The sequence below is a fragment of the Pseudonaja textilis genome, chromosome Z (assembly GCF_049901715.1).
Source record: "Pseudonaja textilis isolate UNSWEBS1 chromosome Z, rPseTex1.2, whole genome shotgun sequence".
NCBI lineage: Eukaryota > Metazoa > Chordata > Lepidosauria > Squamata > Elapidae > Pseudonaja > Pseudonaja textilis.
In genome coordinates this window covers 71,911,217-71,931,870 of record NC_142008.1, presented here as the reverse complement: position 1 = coordinate 71,931,870, position 20,654 = coordinate 71,911,217, and the positions used below count along the sequence as shown (strand labels likewise).

Sequence of the window (20,654 nt, the reverse complement as noted above, 5' to 3'; positions counted from 1 at the left end):
GTCTTCCTGCCTGCCTGCCACCTACCTACCTACCTACCTATCTACCAATATATCTTTCTATCTGCCTGCCTGCCTGCCTCCCTCCCTCTCTCTCTCTCTCTCCATCCATCCATGTTCAAAGCACTGGCCCCACAGGAACATTGGGAAAATAGAGCAAAGCCAGTCTGGGAGGGAGGGAAGGAGGGAGGGAGGGAGAGAGAGAGAGAAAGAGACACCTGATGCATCAGATTGAATGAGGCTTAGTTTAGACTGAGGCCCTTTTCAGCATTGAAACCTCTTTGGCTTCTATTAAAGGTTTTGTGGACAAAACATGGTCAAGACTATAAGGAAGCTCTCACATTTTGTTGACGATTTAAACAGGATCCATTGGACCAGATCTCCACCCTAAAAATGACTTTCCCCCAATGTATTACAGTGCCAATTCTGAAGAAGGCAAAACCAAAATGTACTGGTAAATTACAAGGAGAAAACACACATACACACACATACCCTTCTAACCCTGCTGTAGCAGGTGATTGGACTAGAATAGATATCTCATTATCTTTCTCCTCCCTCCCTCCTTCTTTATTTCTTTTTCTTTCTGTCCTTTCCTTCCATCCCCCTTTCTTTGTCCCTTTTTCTTTCTTTCCCTTTTCTCTTTCTTTTCCTTCTCTCTTTCTCTCTCTCTTTCTTTTCTCTCTCCCTTTCCCTCTGTCAGGCTCACCCCTTTAGATCAGGGGTTGCCAAACCTTTGGACCTCCGGGACCACCAAACTCATAATTTTAAATCCCAGAGATCACTAATATGAATTTTGACTGACAGTGGCTTTCTGGCGTTGGTGGGAGAGAGAGAGAGATTTGATCCAGCCTCTCTCTCTCCCTCTCTCTCTCACACACAGGCAGGGGTGGGATTTAGACCCCTGATCTAAAGCTGTCAAAACTTCAAAAACAGGTCAAGTAGCTCTGGGAAAGCCAGTCATAAATTAGAACACTTGCTAAACAACTGGCCATTAAGTGAGGACCACCTGTATTTGGTTTGCCAATCACTTGGCCACGCTCACCCAGTCACATGACCAGCAAGCCACATCCACCCAGTCACATGACCAGCAAGCCACACACCCCAAATTAGGCCATGCCCACATAAATTTGAATCCCACCCCTGGGTGGGGGGCACCGAGGATGAGTTTGTAGCACCAAGGGGGTAGTGGACTTAAAAAGTTTGGGAACCACTGGTCTAGCGTATCTAAGAAGAAGTTTCCTGGAGGATGAAAAATCAGTTATTATAATATAATAAAATATAAAAATATAAACAATGTAATTGTGGTGCACTGTTCCTTATTTTCTTGTCTTTCCACTTCTTCTGAAGCCTTCAACCAGATCTATCACTGTAGCTTTTCTGTCTGTCAAATATGCTACTAGATTGTACTTTATTGTATTTCTTTCATTAAAATAATTCTATCATGATTAAATCTGGCTCTTATATTAATAATTAAGTTTGATTAATTAATTATCTCCCCAAGGTTTTGTTAAGACTTGAGACTCTAGCATTCTGTTTTAGCTGTCTTATTGTAGGTCTAACATTGTGACAGAATCTCATATGAAGGAAGATGACATTGTAATTTATAAAATATTACACTTAAGAATAAAAAATGCATAGTTTATTTGATTTTTTAAAAAAATGAGAATTGCTATGACATGTGTACTTAACTAAAAAGCTTACCATTCCAGGTGATTTTCTACAAATGCTGACATAGGGCTGATCTGTACAGTGTAAGTATCATTGGCTGAATACTCAAACAGGCCATAATAAGGATTGAAAAGCTCCTGAGAAAGAAGGAAGAAGAATTCCCGGGATGGGCCACTGTAATCCAAGCTGGGGGGAAAAAAACACATAAAATGCACCCTTTTATTAATCAGACATGTTTCATGACAAATAGTTGGTGCTGCCACTTTATCCATGTTAAGCAGATAGACATTTTATAGAGGTTTTGTGAATGGATTTTAATTTTGATTGAGGATTGATGCTGTAAAGGTACCTTTCCAAATTGCTTTGAAATCCAAAGTAAATATAAAGTTGTTTAAAATGCAGATTAAAATGAAGTTTTATTTCATATACTCACATTTTCCAAATCACTATTTTGAACTCTATTTTTTTACCTCGACCTACTGGAAGGGTGGGGAGGGTCAGCAAAGAGATACCCCTCTCCTCCAAAATCTTTTTCTTAATAGTCACTGCATTATAAAAAAAAACTCTGAAATGTAGGTAGCAGCAAAAATAGTTACGTTATCAATAATGAAAAATTATTATAAACATACAGAAAACAAATACCACTCAACATTTGTTATGTTTACTTGGAGATGTTATTTTGAATTCTTCCATAATTTATTGCTTTTTATCTCTACATAATTATTTATTCTTGATTATTTTACATCCTTATATTAAATGGTATTTTCATTTATCTGAAAAAAATGACATGTCACTTATAATACCACTGGTCTGTCAACAAATGTCAAGAATGTGAACTATTTTGTGCTTTGTGCTTTCAAGGCCCTTCCTCTGAGACAACTGACAAATAATTATTTCCTAGAATGATTTGCCCAAATGTAATATATATTATAATTGTATACATACATCATATATAATTATATAAATTCCTACCAACTGTTATTCTTTCATTATTAGCATAATTTTAGCCTGATTCAAATTAATAAAGATCCTTCATTTAATAATAAGCAGAATCATTTAAATATTAGAACAAATTCCTTAGCAAAAATATAAAATTTACCTCTTAAACAGTCAAGGAGTTCAACGAGTTGTTAATTCAATTATAAATCTTTGAATAAATCATACCAAGGGGTCGTTAATTCACTTGTAAATTCTTACTGACTATGCAATTACTGGCAGGTTCTGTAAGATGCTACTTATATGGGCTGGACTCATACCAATTATTTATATCCGTATTTACTGTCCTTCATTTGAAATAATTAAGGAAGATAGTTGTTATTGTAAGAATTTTATATTTGTTTTATGTGATGAGATTAAGGTATCTCTTTTGATTAATCCATCCTGACCTTTTCTACCATAATGCAATGATATTATTATGCTAAAAATGCACTAATTGGATTTAATTCCTTGCCAGTTATTTAGTATAACTTCCATTGGAAGTTCATTCCATATAAAATAACAGAAAGCAGGCTTTTTAGCCACATTTTGTGACTTCTTACCCTTCTTCCCCAACAAATGTAACATAGAGTTTATTTCTTTGGAGCTCCTTCCGTGAGTAAGCCATCACCTGATTAAAAGTGCCTTCCAGCAAGTGGTCACGCCTTATTATTAATCTAGAATGGGATGAATGAGAAGTAATTATGTAAATTGGATTATTCAATTATTGTTATTACAGTAATTAATTAAGTGTAAAGTTTCTTCTGCAATAAGTTGCTTCAATATTGTTGAAACAGTTTTGGCATACAATTTGATCCATCGGTTCTTTGTAAATAAAATCAAGTTAAACAGTCTATCAGCACAGAATTATAATTACAAAATTATAAAACCTTGTTAGAACTATGCTGTTAAATAATCACAAAAGAGATTTTTAGTGATGATAACTTAGCTTTGGAACATTATTACTATATTAATAAGCTGAACATTTATTTACATTTTAGTGTCAATAATTTTATTTACTCAAGTATTGTAATATGTATAAACCTTTATTATATCTTCTGAAGTTTTATTTCTCATGATTGCCTAACATTAAAGCTGTTTTTTGTGATTGGGTATTGGCTAAATTCAAAAGAACTGATCATAATTCTCAAGAAATGTTTATTTAGCTCTTGTTCACTCAGAAAATGGTGTTCTGGACTAGCAATGCATTGCTTAGCCTACTAGACAAATGGCTGGTTTGGTGGTGAGGAGCTGGTCTGTAGCTTATTTAGTCTTGGATTAGGAAAGGAATGACATGGAGTCAACCTGAAACTCCTTGGAAAATTTGTGCCTGGCCAGGAGAGATAAGATTTGGAGGGTTTCATCTCCCTGGTAAGCCCAACCAAAGAAGGGGCTCACACCCTGTCTACCTATTCTTTGTTCTCAAAGAATGCCTCTGCTTTTATCTGTATTTTTTTCAAATTACATATTGCTTAGCTCTCCACAAAAAATACAACCACAAGTTACATAAAGAACAGATTTTTTTGTTTTACTATATGCTGGCTTCACAATGATCACTATTTTCATTTAGATCGTATTTACATTTTGCTAACCTTCCTTTGTATTTTTCTGATTTACAGAACTGAAATTATCTCCAACTGGATTCCTTTATAGAAATACTCACTTAATTTTACCCGGGCCCTGCCCATATCCTTTTGCTTCTAGCTTTCGATAAAAGTTGCGAAGCTTGGCTTCAAAGTCTCTCCTGTAAGGAGAAGGTGCTCTTGCACTGGCCCGCTGCAAGCCTGATGAGTACAAACATAAAAAAAGAACTTATAATTTGCAGCCACTGGCTTGAACTAATAGTTGCTAATAATGGATCTGATACATTAATGATCTCCTAGCATAATCTTTATATTTAAAAGGCAAACCCTTTTATTTCACATTTATAGCATATGGGTATCATTCAGCTGTTTAGAAGGTTTCATGTAATCAACAGGTTGTAGATAAGGATGTAGATAAGCTTTTGTGAAAAGGGGCATTGGTTCTTACCTGATACGCCCATTCTATGGGAGCTGTGACGAGCATCTAGGCCAGAGTAACGCCTCCATCTTGCTGTTCGATAGGCTGAGCAAAGTTCTGAGGACTCGCCTCCTTGACACTTGTCCCCAGTTTTGGCGAAGTCAAAGTAGGTCACACTATTGTTCTTCCTTCACCGTTGCTCTCTTAGTTCTTGACCAAGACCAGAACCAGACTGGATGCTCATCACAGCTCCCAGAGAATGGGTGTATCAGGTAAGAACCAACGCCCCTTCTCCAGTGAGCTGTTCCAAGCATCCAGGCCAAGGACATACCCAAACTGGTGTGTCCTACGGGAGGGTCTCTGTCTGATTTGGAGTCTCCATCACTATATGAATTCTCTGTTGGACATGCCTGCCAAAGTCAGCCTCTGCCGAGGCAAAGGTATCCAGTCGGTAATGTCTGATGAAGGGTGATGGTGACAACCACTTCACCACCCTACAAATTTCTTTTATACAGGCTTGTGTCACCCAAGCTGCTGATATGGCCGCACTCCTGGTGGAGTGTGCCGTGATTCTTCTGGGCACCGGTAAGGTCTGCAGTTCATATGACTTTGTAATCATAGCCCAAAACCACCTGCCCACCGTCGAAGTTGTGACTTTCCTCCCCAGCGTGGATGGCTGGAATGAGACAAAGAGGGCCTCTGTCTTTCTGTGGCAAACAGTTCTGTTAATATAAATGCAGAGGCCCTTCACATGTCTAAGGAATGCTATTGTCTCTCTAAGGCATGAACCGGCCTTGGGCAGAAGTTGGGGAGAATCAACTCCTGTGCATGATGGAATGAGGAATTGATTTTGGGATGAAAGCCAGGTCTAAACAGTGAACCCCCCTATCAGAGTGGAAGACACATAGGTCCTCCCTCACTGACAGAGTGGCCAGCTCTGATATTCTCCTTGTGGCAGTTATAGCCACCAGGAAGACTACCTAGTAGGTGAGAAGGTGGAGGCTGGTAGTTCTCAGGGGTTCAAATGGTACTTTGGTGAGCGCTTTGAGAATCTTGTTTAGATCCCAGGTGGGGTATCTATGGACCACTGGAGGTCTTAAATTAGTAGCCCCTTGGAGGAAACGATGTGCTTTCGGGTGATGTGCGAGAGACTGTAGATCCCAGCAGGAGAGGACTGAAGTTAGAGCTGCCAACTGCCTACGTAGAGTATTCGGGAACAGTCCCTTGTCCAATCCCTCCTGGAGAAAATCCAGTATGTTTGCCACCATTGCAGAGATGGGGTCTATCTTCATCCTGTCACACCACTTGCAGAAGTTCTTCTAAGTGGTATTATAAATGCGATTAGTGGACAGATGTCTAGTGGCCTGGATAGTCTTGATAACCTTGTTGGGAAAATTCCTTGCCTTTCAGAAGTCTCCACTTAAGTGCCAGACAGCCAAGTGGAGCCACTGCGGCCCTGGATGTTCTATGGGGCCCTTATAGAGAGAGACCCTGTTGTGGCAGAATTCTCCAGGGGTCAGCAATTGAGAGGTCCATGAGGTGTGCAAACCATGGGCATCTCGGCCAGTATGGTGCCAAAAGAAGAATTTCCGTCCTCTCCTCTAACATTTTCATGATTACCTTGGGTATCAGAGGGAGGGGAGTGAAGGTATAGAGGAGGCCCTGGAGAAGCTGGGAATCTTGAATAGAATCTCAGCAATTGGGCATTGAGTGGCGAGGCAAAGAGGTCTAGGACCAGCTGGCCGCAACGATTCAACATCTCCCAGAAGAGGCTCGGGTGCAGGCGCCACTCAGAATGGTCAACAGTGGTCCTGCTAAACCAGTCTTCTTGAATATTGATCAGTCCTGAGATATGCTCTGTCTGGAGTGGAGATACCTCTCTGTCCAGCAGCAAAGCTGTTTTGCCTCCACTATGAGGGACTTTGAATGCTTGCTGATTTATGTGGGCCTTGGTGGCCACACTGTCTGTAAGAAGAAGGACTTGCTGCCCCTGGACCTCATTCTGGAACTTGCAGAGGGCCAGGTGAGCTGCCCTGAGTTCCAGCCAATTGATGTTGTGAGTTAGGTCTGCTGGTGACCAGTGACCCTGGGCCTCTAGGGACTGGCAATGAGCCTCTCAGGCAAAAATTACATCAGTAGTAATTGTCAATTGATGTGGCTCTGTGAAGGGACAGCCCCTGGTGATGATCTTGAAAGTCCACAATTGGAGCAATAGAAGAACCTTCAGTGGTACCAAGACCTTGGCCATAGAGTTGTTCCTGCCGGATCTCTGGAATGGGAGCAGAAACCATTGCAAAGTCCTGACATGGAAGTGGGTCTAAAGGACTACTGCAATACAGGAAATAATTTTTCCCAGAAGTTGAGATAACTGGGCCAGGGGCACACAGTCCGAATGCGATTGGACAAGTCCCTGATGCTGACCTGGCAGTCTGGCCAGAGGAAAAACTCACCATATCTATTATGGTACCCAGGTGCAGAAGATGAGTTATAGGCATTAGATGGCTTTTGTCCAGATTGACTGAGAAGCCATGGTCCCAAAGGTCTTGAAGCATAGTTTGCAGATCTATCTCTGCCTTCTGGAGACGAGGATTGTATCAAAATGTCGTCTAAGTAACATTGCAGGCAAACCGGCATGCTCCTGAGATATGCCACTAAGACTGCCAGAACCTTTGTAAAGATTCAGGGAACCGAAGCCAGGCCAAATGGTAGGGCCCCATACTCATAATGGTGGTTGGCATAATAAAACCACAGGAATCTTCTGTGCATAGGTCTTATAGGATTATGCAGGTACACTTTGGTCAGATCCATGGAGATCAAGAGTTCTTCCTGCCTGATATCCAGGACAATCAATTGCATGGAGCCCATCTTGAACTTCCTGTAAACTAGAAAGCGGTTCAGATGCTTCAGGTCTAGATTTGCCCTCCACTCCCACCCCCCAAACTCTTTGGAACCACAAGGAAGAGGGAATAGAACCCCTGCCCATGTTGATCCACTGGGACCAGATGAATGGCATGGATCTCCAGCAAGTGCTGGATCGGTCTCCTTGAGCGTCCTCTTTGAGGGATCCCTTGAGACGGGACATTGCAAACAGATGTTCGAGGGTGTGAAGAGAAACTCCAGAGACTTGATCTTATGGTCTCTCAGACCCAGGCATCTCAGATGGTCATTTTCCACTGGTTTGCAAAAAGGGCCAACCGGCCTTCAATGGGAGGGTTGGGTTGGCATTTGGGACAATGAAAGGATTTGCTCCTCATGCCACAAAAGGACTGCTTAGCTTGGGATACTTGCTTGTTCCTATCTCGGAAACCTGCCCTGTCAAATTGTTGGCCCTGATGAAAGCCAAAGGACCTTTGGGATTTTTGAAAATTGTTTCCCTGGTAGGAGGGTTGAAAGGACTGGGTGGGAGGGTAATCAAACCGCCGAGAAAGGGATGGCAAGTCTTTCTTTCTGTCCTGTGCCTCTACCAGGATGGGATCCAAAGCGGATCCAAACAGCTTGTTCTCATCAAAGGGGGCAGTGACCATCTTCCATTTATGTTTTTGGTATCTGCCTGCCAATGGTGGAGCCATAGCAGATGGTGGGCTGTGACCTGAGAAGCTTTGGCTCTGGAGGAGAATTTTGCCGCTTTCAGAGTTGCATCAGCTGAAAATTCTATAGCCGCCACTAGTTTTCCAATGTCTTGATATTTGTGGCAGGAATGGATTCCTGCAGATGGTGTAGCCACCGTAGGGAGGTTTGGGTGAAAAGGAATGTGTCTGTAGCTGCCTTAATGGCCCAGACATCCGCCTGGTGCACCTTAGAGAGTGCTAGATGCACCCTCTTATCCTCCAGTCTTAAAGCATCCTTCACTTCAGTGGGGCGGGGGGGGGGGTGGCAGCAGCGGAGGCTGCTAAGGCCACTACTGGTTCATCTACTATGGTGTCTGATACACCCCTGCCAGGTCAGGAGCTAAATTGTAAAACTTTCTATCGTAACCAGTAGGATTGGGATAGGTACTGTGGAGGTCCACTGTCATTGGACCATGTCCTCAAACATCTTAGGAACTGGTATGACATCCACCTCTGTAATTGGTTCCAAGAAAATTAAGTCATCCAACTCCACGGGTGTCACTGCTGCGTCTGGTGCGTCTGGAGAATTGCCAAGGCGTGCAGTGTTTTTGGCCTTGAACAACAAGGACTTAAAAAAGATGCAGACAGAACAGGCCTGACAATGTGGGCTGGTCTGGAGCTAGCCCTTCATCCTCTGACATATCCTTGTCTAACTGGCCCTCTTCTTCTGACTGGGAGGATTCAGTGTCCTCGGATGACACTGGAGGATAAGGATCTTGACCTTCAGAGGGGGTCTCCCATGTATTGCATGGGGTGAATTGGCATTTGAAATTCTGGAAGGTTCCCCATCTGGTGCACAGCTTGGGGTGGTACCTGGAAGTCAGGGAGGTCCACCCTATGTTGCATGGGCTGAGGTTGCCTCGGTATGGAAAAGGGGCTGACATCTGGGACCTTTCCTGACAGGTCTGTTGTACACCCGCGACAATGCCTTTCCTGATTGCCACCAACATCCAAAACCTCATAGATGGGGGCATGTCAGGAGATAGGAATTCCTCTGGGCATAGCCCCGCTGCAGTTGGGGTGAAGGTAGCCTCAGATGCTAAACTAGGTCTCTTAGTTTGTTGTTCCACCTGTTCTGTTGCTGGCATGAGAGGAAACAGTAAGTTTGGAGCAGTTTTGCTGTTGATAACTGCCACAGGGGCCTGAGGTAGAAATGCCTCAGGTGCTTCCCTTGGTGACCAAAGTTGGGCTCCCAGGTTGTCTCTGTCCCTGTTAGAGACTGACAGGTCCAAAAGAGGGACTGAAAAGGGATGGGAAGGAGGAGCTGCTGGGGAGACTGATTGTCTGTTTTTCTCAGCCTCTCAAAGGCTTTTCTCCAGCTGCTTCTCCGGTGCCTTCTGGTGCCATTTCTCATCTTTCTCTGCTGCCTCGGAAGACTTTCTGGAAGAAGAGGCCTTGGCCTTGGCCTTAGACATCGCTCTTCTGGCTGATGCTCTGGATCCTATCTCATTGGAACCAACAGAGCCCTCTCCTTCCATTGCACACCTGCAAACAGGTGTTTCCAAGTGGGATGTGGCTAATAGACTGTGGTGGTTGGCATGCAGGGGAGTCTGCTTAAACTCTTGGCTGCTGTAATATGAGGGCAACAAACTGCTGATAATAGCTATAGGAAAAAAAGTCTGGAAGCTGTCTTGGCCACAGCTGAGAGATTTAAAAATAACGCTCAGCCGATAGAGCTCCCTTGATAAATTGCATAGCTGTCAAAAAAGTTTTAAAAGCTGTCAAAGGCCTGGGCACAAACTGTCAAGTTGCCAAGATGGCGCCGGCTGTCAAAAAGCCTCAGCGTGAACTGCCAAGGTTCAAAAGAGTGCCGCCTTTCCAAAAGCCTCAGTGCTAGCTATTGAGCTGTCAAGGTGGTGCCAGCTGTCAAAAAGCCTTGGCAGTAAAATCAGGATCCAAATTAAAGAGTTTTCTTGTCAAAACATTTCTGCGCAATGCCAAAAAGGCACTGGCTGTCAAAAGCTTTGGCTCAAAAAATCAAGTCAATGGCGACAGCTGTCCAAGGAGGCCTCAGTGTGAGCCAGAAAGAAGCCAAAGTCAGTTAAAAGCTCAAAAAAATCAGCACCGATTAGCGGGATTGCCCCTGAGAATGTGCTTCTCACTCAGGTTAGCTTTTTAAGCCTTGCCTCTTGACAGCTGGAAGAGGCTTTAGCGGCAGAATCGAGCTCTGGCCCTTTGTGCTGCTGCGGCCCACTGTTAATGGACCTCCTGCAACTGACGGGCAGCTGGTAAATCAACGTCGGTTGTCAGCGTTTTTACTCAAATTAAAAAAAAAAAGCTGGAAAAAAATTGTGAAATATCATGAGGGCTGTTCTCTCACTGCAGGTGGGTCTAAATGGTGAAGTCAGTAGCGTTCCAAGAATTGTGTGTGCAATGGCAGTGCTTCAGTGCCTGCCTGGTGGAGTGCTTTTCACCCATTGCTGGGACCCTACTCAGCTGTGGCGGGCACCATGCTGGCTGCCAAGCTGCTCCCCTGGTGCTGCTTGGCCTCACAGGGGCTCTTCGCCCTGCTGGCAGTGCTGCTCTTGGCCACCCTGCTAGACTGCCACCTGCCAGGGGCCCTTCACAAGTAGCCTCCAGTGAAGCCATGCTGTCTGTTCTGCCTTGCCCGCTGCTGCCTTTAAGGTGCTGAGCACTGGCCTGCATGCCTATTCGGTGCTGCAGGCACCAGGCTTATAGCTATGCTAAGCCTGGTGCTCTTCAGGCCCTGGCAAGCACTGCAGCTCCCTTGCTGGCTCTGAGTGAGGTAGCTCCAGTGGAAGGTAGTGAAGGCTGCTGGGGAGCAGCTGGGGCTTGGCAGTGGCTGGGCTGGGCAGAAGGCGAGGTGGCCGCAGAGCCACTGTTGGTGAGGGAGATGCTGAAGGTGACCAGGGGCAGCCCCCTGCCTGCCTTGTACAGCTGGCAAGGGAGCTGCAACACCTGCCAGGCCCTGAAGAGCTCTGGGCTCAGCATAGCTATAAGCCCAGCACCTGCAGATAGAGGCTGCAAAAAGCAGCTGCACTTCTGGGAGCCGGTGACAGGAGTGCACCTGCAGATCAGCTGTTTCATGGACCAAGTTGCTGGTAAGATCATTAGGCAAGGTGGCATGAGGCATAAGGGGCAGCTCACCCCTGCTCCTCTGCCTCCCATCCCGATTTTTAAAAAAGACCTCCCCTAAAATAAGACCTGGGGCCTTTTTTGGTGGCTCAAAAATATAAACACAGGAGAAACACAGTATGTTATATATGGCAAAGTACTTAATTTTATCCATCTTAGATTTACCACCATTTATGGTGGTATTCAGATTCAAATATTGTTGTAGAATATTTCACATGGAGCAAGAAAGAAAATAATGCTGAGAAGCTATTTTTGGAAATTGTGTAACAATGTGTGGAATTCAGTCTTGCATCTTCTGGAAAACATTTCTCTGTATGCAAAGAATAGTGTCTTGATTGCATTTTTTAAATTCCAGATCGAAAAAAAATTAAGCTATACTAGCAAACATATACACAATACTATTTTATGGTGACAAGATTTTGTTTTGCATTTTTTTATACTGAAAATATTTTCTTACCATGCCCAAATAAGTCCTCCATTACAAGAAAGCTTTCAGCTATTATGACTCTAGCTGTAGGTATTCATTTGCTTTGAAGCTAACACCACAATATTCATTCTTTCTTGCAAATTAACAGTGCATAAAGGTATGAAAGAAAGTGAAAGCTGTCAATCATCATTTTTAGAAGAGGATTCCTCAGATGAGATATAAACTGAAATATTCATTTATAATGCGTACAAAATATTATGCTTTAGACAAAGTCTTATAGGCTGCTATTGATCTGCTTTGAAACAGAAATAAATTGTTCAGTCTTAAGAAAAGTAAATATTGGCAAAAATATCTTTTTATCATATTTTTCTATGGAGGTGGGAAGAGAGGGACATCTAAAAAACAAGGCAGTATGTGTTCTTTATTTTTTGTATTTTTGGAAGGGATAATAGGAAACAAATCTAGCCACAGAATCCACTCTCAAGTCCTTTACCTGGAGAATTCTGAGGTGATGAACAGGGTGAACAACGGGGAGAAAAGCTGTAGCCAGGATGGAAGGCTGATTGAAGAGGAATGTAGGACATAATGTCTTCTTCAAAAAGACTAAAAAGGAGAGAAATATGAGAATTTCACTATGTGTAATAATGCCCAGAAATATGAAGTTCAGGGAAAATTTTGCCCACTAGTTTACTGTATGTGTTTTACAGACTGTCTGCCTTAGATGGCAACTTCTTAAGAGGTTTTAAAGTTCCTCCAGCCAAAGCAAGTACTTTAAAAAATTATTTAAGTGACGGAGATCAAACTTATTTAATCTCCTCAACCGATTCCATGGTCTTAAGTACCGTATATACTCGAGTATAAGTCGACCCGAATATAAGCCGAGGCACCTAATTTTGCCACAAAAAACTGGGAAAACTTATTGATTCGAGTATAAGCTGAGTTTTTCAGCACATTTTTTGTGCTGAAAAAAAACCCTCGGCTTATACTCGAGTGAGATTCCCTCTGAAAAAAAAATGGTGTGGAGCTCCAGAGCTGGGCAGCCGCTTCCCTGCTTCCGTGTTTCCTTTGCAACTTGTAAGCATGGGTGTAATTGGAAGCAGAAAGTTCTTGCATGAGGATATATTGTTTTTCTTTTTTTAACTGTTTTTAGGGGGGAAAGACCCACCGTCATGTGAGAATGCTCAGACACGAAATCTATCCGCCTGAAAATAAGTGTGTGTGTGTGTGTGGGGGATTTTAACAGAGGGAAGACATAGAGAGAAGGCAAAAGCGATGGAAGATCCTTCAGGGAAACTGACGGGAGACTCACCCTTGGTCCAGATGAGCCCCTTCCCCACCCTAAGGAAGCAGAGGCAGCCAGCAAGGGCAGGCAACCCCGCTTCACGGACTCCGTCCGTCCTCCCACCACCCAAAGCCACAAAGTCCCCCAATCATGCAGCCCAGAATCGCCTCCCTCAGGGGGCAGCAACGATGCCCGGTGTTTCCTGAGACAAGAAGCTCCGCCGTGCAATGAAAGCGCCCTGGCTCTAGGCTCAGAAAACAGCGCAAGCTGAGGTGGCTTCGCTTAGCCCCAGCTGCTTTCAGTCCGCTCGGGAGGAGGAGGAGGAGGAGGAGGAGGTGGTGGCGGCGGTCGCATTGTTTTCTGAGCTCTTGTGGGCTCAGAAAACAACGCGAGCTGCCGCCACCACCTCCTTCTCCTCCTCCCGAGCGGACTGAAAGCATCTGGGGCTGAGGAAATGAAGCTGAGTGGAGCCGAAGCCACGCCTAGAGCTCAGCAAACAACGCGAGCCGCCACCACCACCTCCTCCTCTTCCTCCTCCCGAGCAGACTGAAAGCTGAGGAAACGAAGCCACATTGGCTCGCGTTGTTTTCTGAGCCTAGAGCCAGGGCGCTTTCATTGCACGGCGGAGCTTCTTGTCTCAGGAAACACTGGGCATCGTTGCTGTCCCCTGAGGAGGGCGATTCTGGGCTGTGCGATTGGGGGACTTTGTGGCTTTGGGTGGGTGGGAGTGAGGACGGACGGAGTCCGCGAAGCGGGACTTGCCTGCCCTTGCTGGCTGCCTCTGCTTCCTTAGGGTGGGGAAGGGGGATCATCTGGACCAAGGGTGAGTCTCCCCTCAGTTTCCCCTGAAGGATCTTCCGTCGCTTTTGCCTTCTCCCTATGTCTTCCCTCTGTTAAAATCCCCCCACACACACACACTTATTTTCAGGCGGATAGATTTCATGTCTGAGCATTTCACATGACGGTGGGTCTTTCCCCCCACCTAAAAACAGTTAAAAAAAGAAAAAACAATATATCCTCATGCAAGAACTTTTCTGCTCCCGATTACGCCCATGCTTACAAGTTGCAAAGGAAACACGGATGCAGGGAAGCGGCTGCCCAGCTCCGGAGCTCCACACCATTTTTTTTTCAGAGGGAATCTCACTCGAGTATAAGCAGAGGGGTTTTTTTTCAGCACAAAAAATGTGCTGAAAAACTCGGCTTATACTCGAGTATATATAAACTTGGCTTCCAGTTGCTTTTTACAGATTCCAAAACCGAGAATAAAAATTGAACTAAAAGAGGTTGAACTACAGTAGAAGACCTCCAAAGTCCTTCCCACTGTGTTATTCTGTTCTGTTCTGAACAAAAGGAATCTTTCTAAATTTGGAAAACATTCTTTAAAAAAACCAATACTTCACATGAAATACAAACATATTGCACCACGTATTTCTACTTAATCTTCTCTTTCAAAGCCCATTAATACACTGTTTAGTTGTAGGATAGCTCATACTTTTCTAATAACATTCTTGGCCTTGTAAACCAAAATTACGTAGAATTTTCTTTTTCTTTTTGACTATGAGATTTATTGATATAAATTTGAAGTAGCTACTCTTGGAAGGAAGGATTTATATATGGAAAAATTATTTAATTATTAAGTAAATTGAGTTCCGGTTTCCAATGGGGAAAATAGCCAATTCTAGTGTCCATAAATTTAGACTGTGTCACAACTGTGATCTTGAGGGAAGACTCTTGTCTCTCAACTCATCAACCAAACAGAAAACCTCAATTTCCATTACTTGTTCATGGGGAATAAGAAACTGGAGCGCAAATGGATTGATTAATTTCTGGATGAAGAAACCCCCTCCAGAAACCTTTCATTTATGAGCCTCTGAAGTGCTTAAAATTTGAAACTCTTTATTGAAACAAGATGTTATTACTGAAGTTGAACAAATTATCTGGAAGCAACTGAATTGGATACACTGCATTTACAAATGTAACTGAATAATCTTTTAAAAACTTAAAAATGCTGTGAATTGTTATGTTAAAATGAAATAGAAGAAATTTATTGGGGTTACTTCATGGAAACTACAAAGAGATACTAGAAGATATTAGAAGAAATCAGCAGTCAGAAATGTATTTATAGGACTTAAGAATGGTTGGCAGGAAGACAAACAAAAATATAGAACTACTATATCTGAATATGATTAAATAAGGAGTTCTTATATTTGGTGGACTGGAACAATTGTTCATTTTGGAAATGTTTAATGGCTTAATGGATTAGCTTTTGATATCTAAATGTTGCTGTTTTAACCATTCAGTCCTTCCAACTCCTGGCAACATTATAGGAAAGTGCTTTCCATGCTACCCTATCAAGAACAGCTTATTCAGTTGTACGATGTTCATCTTTGTATCAGTTTTGATGTTATCAAATCAGCAAGTTGCTTGCTTCTTCTTGTTTTACTAGTCACTCCAAAATAGAGGGTGATTATTTCTGGTAATGTTTAATATTTTTATATTTTACAAAAGTTTAATTGTTAAGAGAGGGATGAGGGGAACAAAATGAAAAAGGTACTCTATTTTTATATTATTGGGTATTTTGGTTAATTTTTACTGGATCTTTATACTGGATGTTCATAGTAAAGATTTAGAGAAGAGTTTATAAAAAAAGGATATGTAGTATGGAATGAAGAACTATCTGTTATATTTTAAGAGACAGTAATGAGTTAATAGAGCCACCTTTGGGCTTTTTGCAAGAAACAAAGGGAAATGTAATTTTGATTTTGGGTTTTGATAATAGGAATTAATGGAATTATGAAAACAATATAGACTATTGCCAAATTTAGAGTAAGAGTTGGAGGTACTTTTTAATCTATATCTATACCAAAGAAAGTCAGAAGTCATTTTTTCTTATTTTTTTTGTTTTCTTTTATTTTTGCACTTTTATCTTGCGTTTTGTTTGATTATTCTTTCTTTCTTTTTCTTGGTTCTTAACTTTTTATTCCTGTTTTTAAATTTGATAAAATTGTACTAGAAATAATTATTGTATATTACCTCAGAAGTATTACTAAATCTGCATCACAAGACAATTTTTCAAGTCCTTGTGTACCTTCTGTTCGAATATAATGAATCTTCTCCCTAGAGAATTAACATATACATAAACTGATATACTATTAAAGAAAAGTCCACGTGATACATTCCTTTTATTCTATATTGATCCATTTCTCTTCCAAAAGCTAATATAAAACAGTTGGTGCAGAAACGTAAGTTGGTTTCTCTAATAAAGCCCTGCTAATGTTTGTATTCAAATCAACTTACAATGCAGTAAGGTCTGGTGAAATATTCTTTGAAATTAACAATGTTCAGAAATGTGCAGTCCAGGTCGTATGAGAAAAGGAAAAGTTGTAAAGAAAGTAGAGTGGACAGTCTTTTGGCAAACAAAATTATAATTGAAGAATTGATTAAAAAAGGCTTAAAACATTATTTGAAATATTATTATATTATTACTGAAATTAGTTTAAAACAAAAGAGAACAAAATAAATAATTTGATAGTCATCATAAGAACGATCACTTAATGGAAAAGTGTATGTTAAAAACAATTAACTTATTAACATGGCTCATCTAAATCTTATAAATGTTTGTCTTCTGGAGCCAAACTGAATTCTTTGGAAGTAAATATCTTTTTGTCTAGACCTATAAATTAAATCAGACTAGTCAGTGATCCCAGCATGCATAAACAAACAAATAAATAAAACAGCAAGGAGGAAAAATAAAGCAAAAGAAAGAAGACAAGTGTGATTGAAATTTGCGACCTTCACTATGGCTTCCCTTAATCTATAAATGGGGAAGCCAGAAGGAAGTAAAAAATGGCAATCATATGACATCATGTCTAATAACCATGCAAGATTTGCTTAACAATAAACAACTGGAACTGCTGAAACTACTGTCATAAGTCAGAGCTGGATGTGATATCTTGCTTTATGTTGCTTTTATGCATCTCTTGAGTGCTCAGTAACAATTATCATTATTAACCAAGGACTACATGTATATTAATAATCAACACACAATGGAATAGTACAGATGACCTGATATACTGAGCTCTACCTATCATGCCTAACTATGAAATTAATCGATCTTTTGATCTTGCCTCCTTTTTAAAGATTGTAACAATTTACGGTGGATTTATATATATGGGCATTTGTCAAGCATCAAATGTTGCCAAAATATGCCCTTCTGGATGGCATTTTAGCTTGATATTTTACAAATTATTATTGTGATCCAAATATCACTCAGCTAAGGCTGAATGGGTGTCCATACAAATTTTCTTAAATGAATAAATTGACAAGTCATATGTGGAATGTTTCAAATCCAAAGCTGAAAATGTAGTTCAGGGAGAGCATGGCTCTGCATATCACACTATTAGTGTTTCTTTGGAGAAGCAGCATCTTTTCCTGAGTTATATCAATAGCTGCGCAATCCCAGGAAAATACATGTTTGGATTAAAAAGGAATTTGCAGCATGCAACAAGGTATTTCAGAGTGGATGTAGGCATACTGTGGACATCTATTGGTACAATCCTTGAAGAGACAGAGCCTTTTCAAGAAGTTGCCAACAGATGTGGCAAGCACACCCATATTTAGTCCAAAGCATCTTTTCAGCTTCTGATTCAAAGCACTGTACATTCTAAATTATATTTATGCACTATGGTCAAGAAATTTCTTAATCTAGTTATATGTGATATTTATACTGCTGATATAAGCTCTTTATTATATATTTACAATATAAACTAAAACCACATTACAGTATACTTTTCAGTATCTAATATTCTGTTGTTCAGTCTCTAAGTTGTTCCTGACTTTTTACAACCCCATATGGTCCCCACTCTCCTTCATTGGAGGAATGTCCCCAAATTCATGTTCATTGGATTGATGATACTACCTAACTAGTTCTGCTTTCTCTTTTATTCTACTACTATTTTAAAGGAGTAAAGAATTAGTATTATTAATCAACAGTGTTCTCACTATAGATGCTTTATAACTAGTCCTCAACTTACAACCACAATTGGGTCTGGAATTTCCATCATATGCCTGTGCAGTCATAAAGCCAGTGATCACATGACCAGATGATTTTTCTACAATTTTTATCATGGTCAGAAAAGCAAATCACTGCATTTGTTAAATGAATTACAGGTAGTTCTCAACTTACACCGTTTGTTTAATGACCATTCAAAGTTACAATGGCACTGAATAAAGTGAATTATGACCATTTTTTACACTTATGACAATTGTAGCATCTTCATGGTCACATGATCAAAATTTGGAAGCTTACCAACTGGTTCATATTTATGAAAATTGCAGTTTCCTAGGAGAATATAATCACATTTTTATGACCTTCTGACAAGTCAATGGGTAAGCCAGATTCAGTTAACAGATTCATGTTACTAACTTAACAACAGTAATGATTCACTTAATTATGGTAAGAAAGATTGTAAAAGGGGACACTTAACTCACTTAACAAATGTCTCACTTAGCAACATAAATTTTGGGCTCCATTGTGGTCGTAATTTGAGGACAACTTTTATGCAGACTAAATTTCTGGTTCTGGTGACCAATACAGATTGTCTAGCTATACATTAGGTTTCAATAACTTCAATATTCTAACTGAAACTTAAGCAAATTAATCTGGAATCTTATGAGCACAAAGCACAAGTAAATTCTCATTGTCCATAGCAGGGGTGTCAACGGGGGTGGGATTCAATTTCTTTTAACAACCAGTTCTGTGGGCATGGCTTGATGGGCATGGTTTGGTGGGCATGGCTAGGTGGTCATATGACTGGGTGGGTCAAAAGAGAGAAGCTCACTTTAACAATGCTCTTGGAACAGGGGGTTGTTGGACTAGATGACCTCCAAGGTCCCTTCCAGCCCTGTATTGCTGTGCTGTTTCAAAGCATCCTCTGAAGCTGCGTCTAGTGCCAGGGTTTGTGGTCCTTCCTTCCTCTCCTTTTTCTTTCCCTCCCTCCCTCTATCCATCCATTCATATCTCATTCGCTTTCTCTTCCCTTCCTTCTTTCTCTCTTTGCTCCCTTTCTTTCTTTCTCCCTTCCCTTTCCCTCTTTCTTTCTCCCCTCCCTCTTTCCTTCTCTTTCGCCCTCCCTTCCCTTTCTCCCTTCCCTGACTCTCTCCCTCTTTCCTTCTTTCTTTCCTCCCTCTTTTTCCTTCCTTCCTTCCTTCCTTCCTTCCTTCCTTCCTTCCTTCCCTTTCTTTCTTTCTCCTTCCCTCTTTCTTTCTTTCTTTCTTTCTTTCTCACCACCCACGCCCTGTTTTGGGTCTAGAAAGCCTCCCTAGAACTTCCTGTGAGGCAAATCAGGTGTGTGTGGGAACACATCGCTCCCCTGCACCCTGGTTTGGGCCTAGGAGGCCTCACTGCACTTACCTGGGAGCCAGAACCAGGAGAGTAGGGAGTCCTGGGAGGGGTGGGGTAAGGTGGGGCAGGGCTAGCTGGACTTCGGAACTACCGGTTCGCTGAACTGGATATAAAATTAACAGCTGGTTCACCCGAACCAGCACAAATTGGCTGAATCCCACCCCTGGGTGTCAAACTCATATCATCACGGTGGCATAACATGACATATCAGGACTTTTTTTCCCTTTGCTAAACTGGGTGTGGGCATGACCAGCACGACGCATCTGGCCTGCGGGCTGGGAGTTTGGCAGCCCTGGTTTATAGTAATCAACAAACTCCATGTTACTCACACTTTGGGGCTTTCCTATCTTAGCTTTATCAGAGTATTCAGTAATTAAGCTATAGACTTTTGTACCTGAGTGCATGGTTCCTAGCCAAACTTGGCTGACGCTCCTGCAGCATTTCGAAAATATTAGGTTGGCGTAGAAATGCGACGATTTTGTCATTGTATGCTGAAAAAGTACAAAAACATCCCAGTTTGAAATCATTCTTCTGTTTTATTGTTTTTGTCTTAAATTTTGTTTTAAAAGTATTAAACTATAAATAACTCTAGAAAAATAATGTTTTGTCTATGTTGAATAATTTAACAAGAAAGAAACAAATAAATCTAACAAATAAAAAATAACATGGAAGATTAGGGCTAAATAAAGCATTGTTTTGAATAAAAAAAGTATCCATATCTGAACCTTCAAAAGTGCTTGCATCTTTTCCAAGTGATGCTCCAAAAGCTATTCAGCTCTTTCCATATGCAAATGCTTTAATGGTTTGAATAAAATGGCACTTCATTTATGTTGTCATGAACTGCAGAGCATCTCATTGAAATATTTTGCAAAGCCATATGTCTATGGACATTTTCAATCATCAGGATTGTATTGTCCCAAAGATACTTTTTCCAAATGTTTCACTTCTCATCCAAGAACTGAATTGAACTGAAGAAGTTTCTTGAATGAGAAGCGAAATGTTATGAAAGGAAAAAATACCAAGACAGTCCAGTTGTCTTTTTGTAAAAGCACCTTTGCATATAACAGATATGCTGCTGACCAGAATTCATAGCATAATGATAGAGAAAAGCATAGCATACTCACTCAGTGTTTTTGGATAGGATTGCTCATGCTACCCATTTCATCCTGCTTGCTTACTTGTACTAATTGAACAGCA

General features: G+C 41.4%; 1 protein-coding gene across 8 annotated transcripts in view; it reads right to left on the bottom strand.

Annotated features, from left to right (window-relative positions):
* HECW1 (HECT, C2 and WW domain containing E3 ubiquitin protein ligase 1) overlaps window positions 1-20,654 on the bottom strand; it is a 329,622-nt gene that overhangs the window by 35,514 nt on the left and 273,454 nt on the right. For 7 of the 8 annotated variants that reach the window (XM_087915428.1, XM_087915430.1, XM_087915425.1 and 4 more), the window contains 6 exons: window positions 19,852-19,948; window positions 16,088-16,171; window positions 12,266-12,375; window positions 4,304-4,424; window positions 3,204-3,317; window positions 1,699-1,851 (listed from right to left, as the gene is read on the bottom strand). In XM_087915428.1, the coding sequence (XP_087771554.1) occupies window positions 1,699-1,851; window positions 3,204-3,317; window positions 4,304-4,424; window positions 12,266-12,375; window positions 16,088-16,171; window positions 19,852-19,948 (679 nt within the window). The remainder of the gene's footprint in view (window positions 1-1,698; window positions 1,852-3,203; window positions 3,318-4,303; window positions 4,425-12,265; window positions 12,376-16,087; window positions 16,172-19,851; window positions 19,949-20,654) is intronic. The other variant, XM_087915432.1, reaches the window with a different exon arrangement.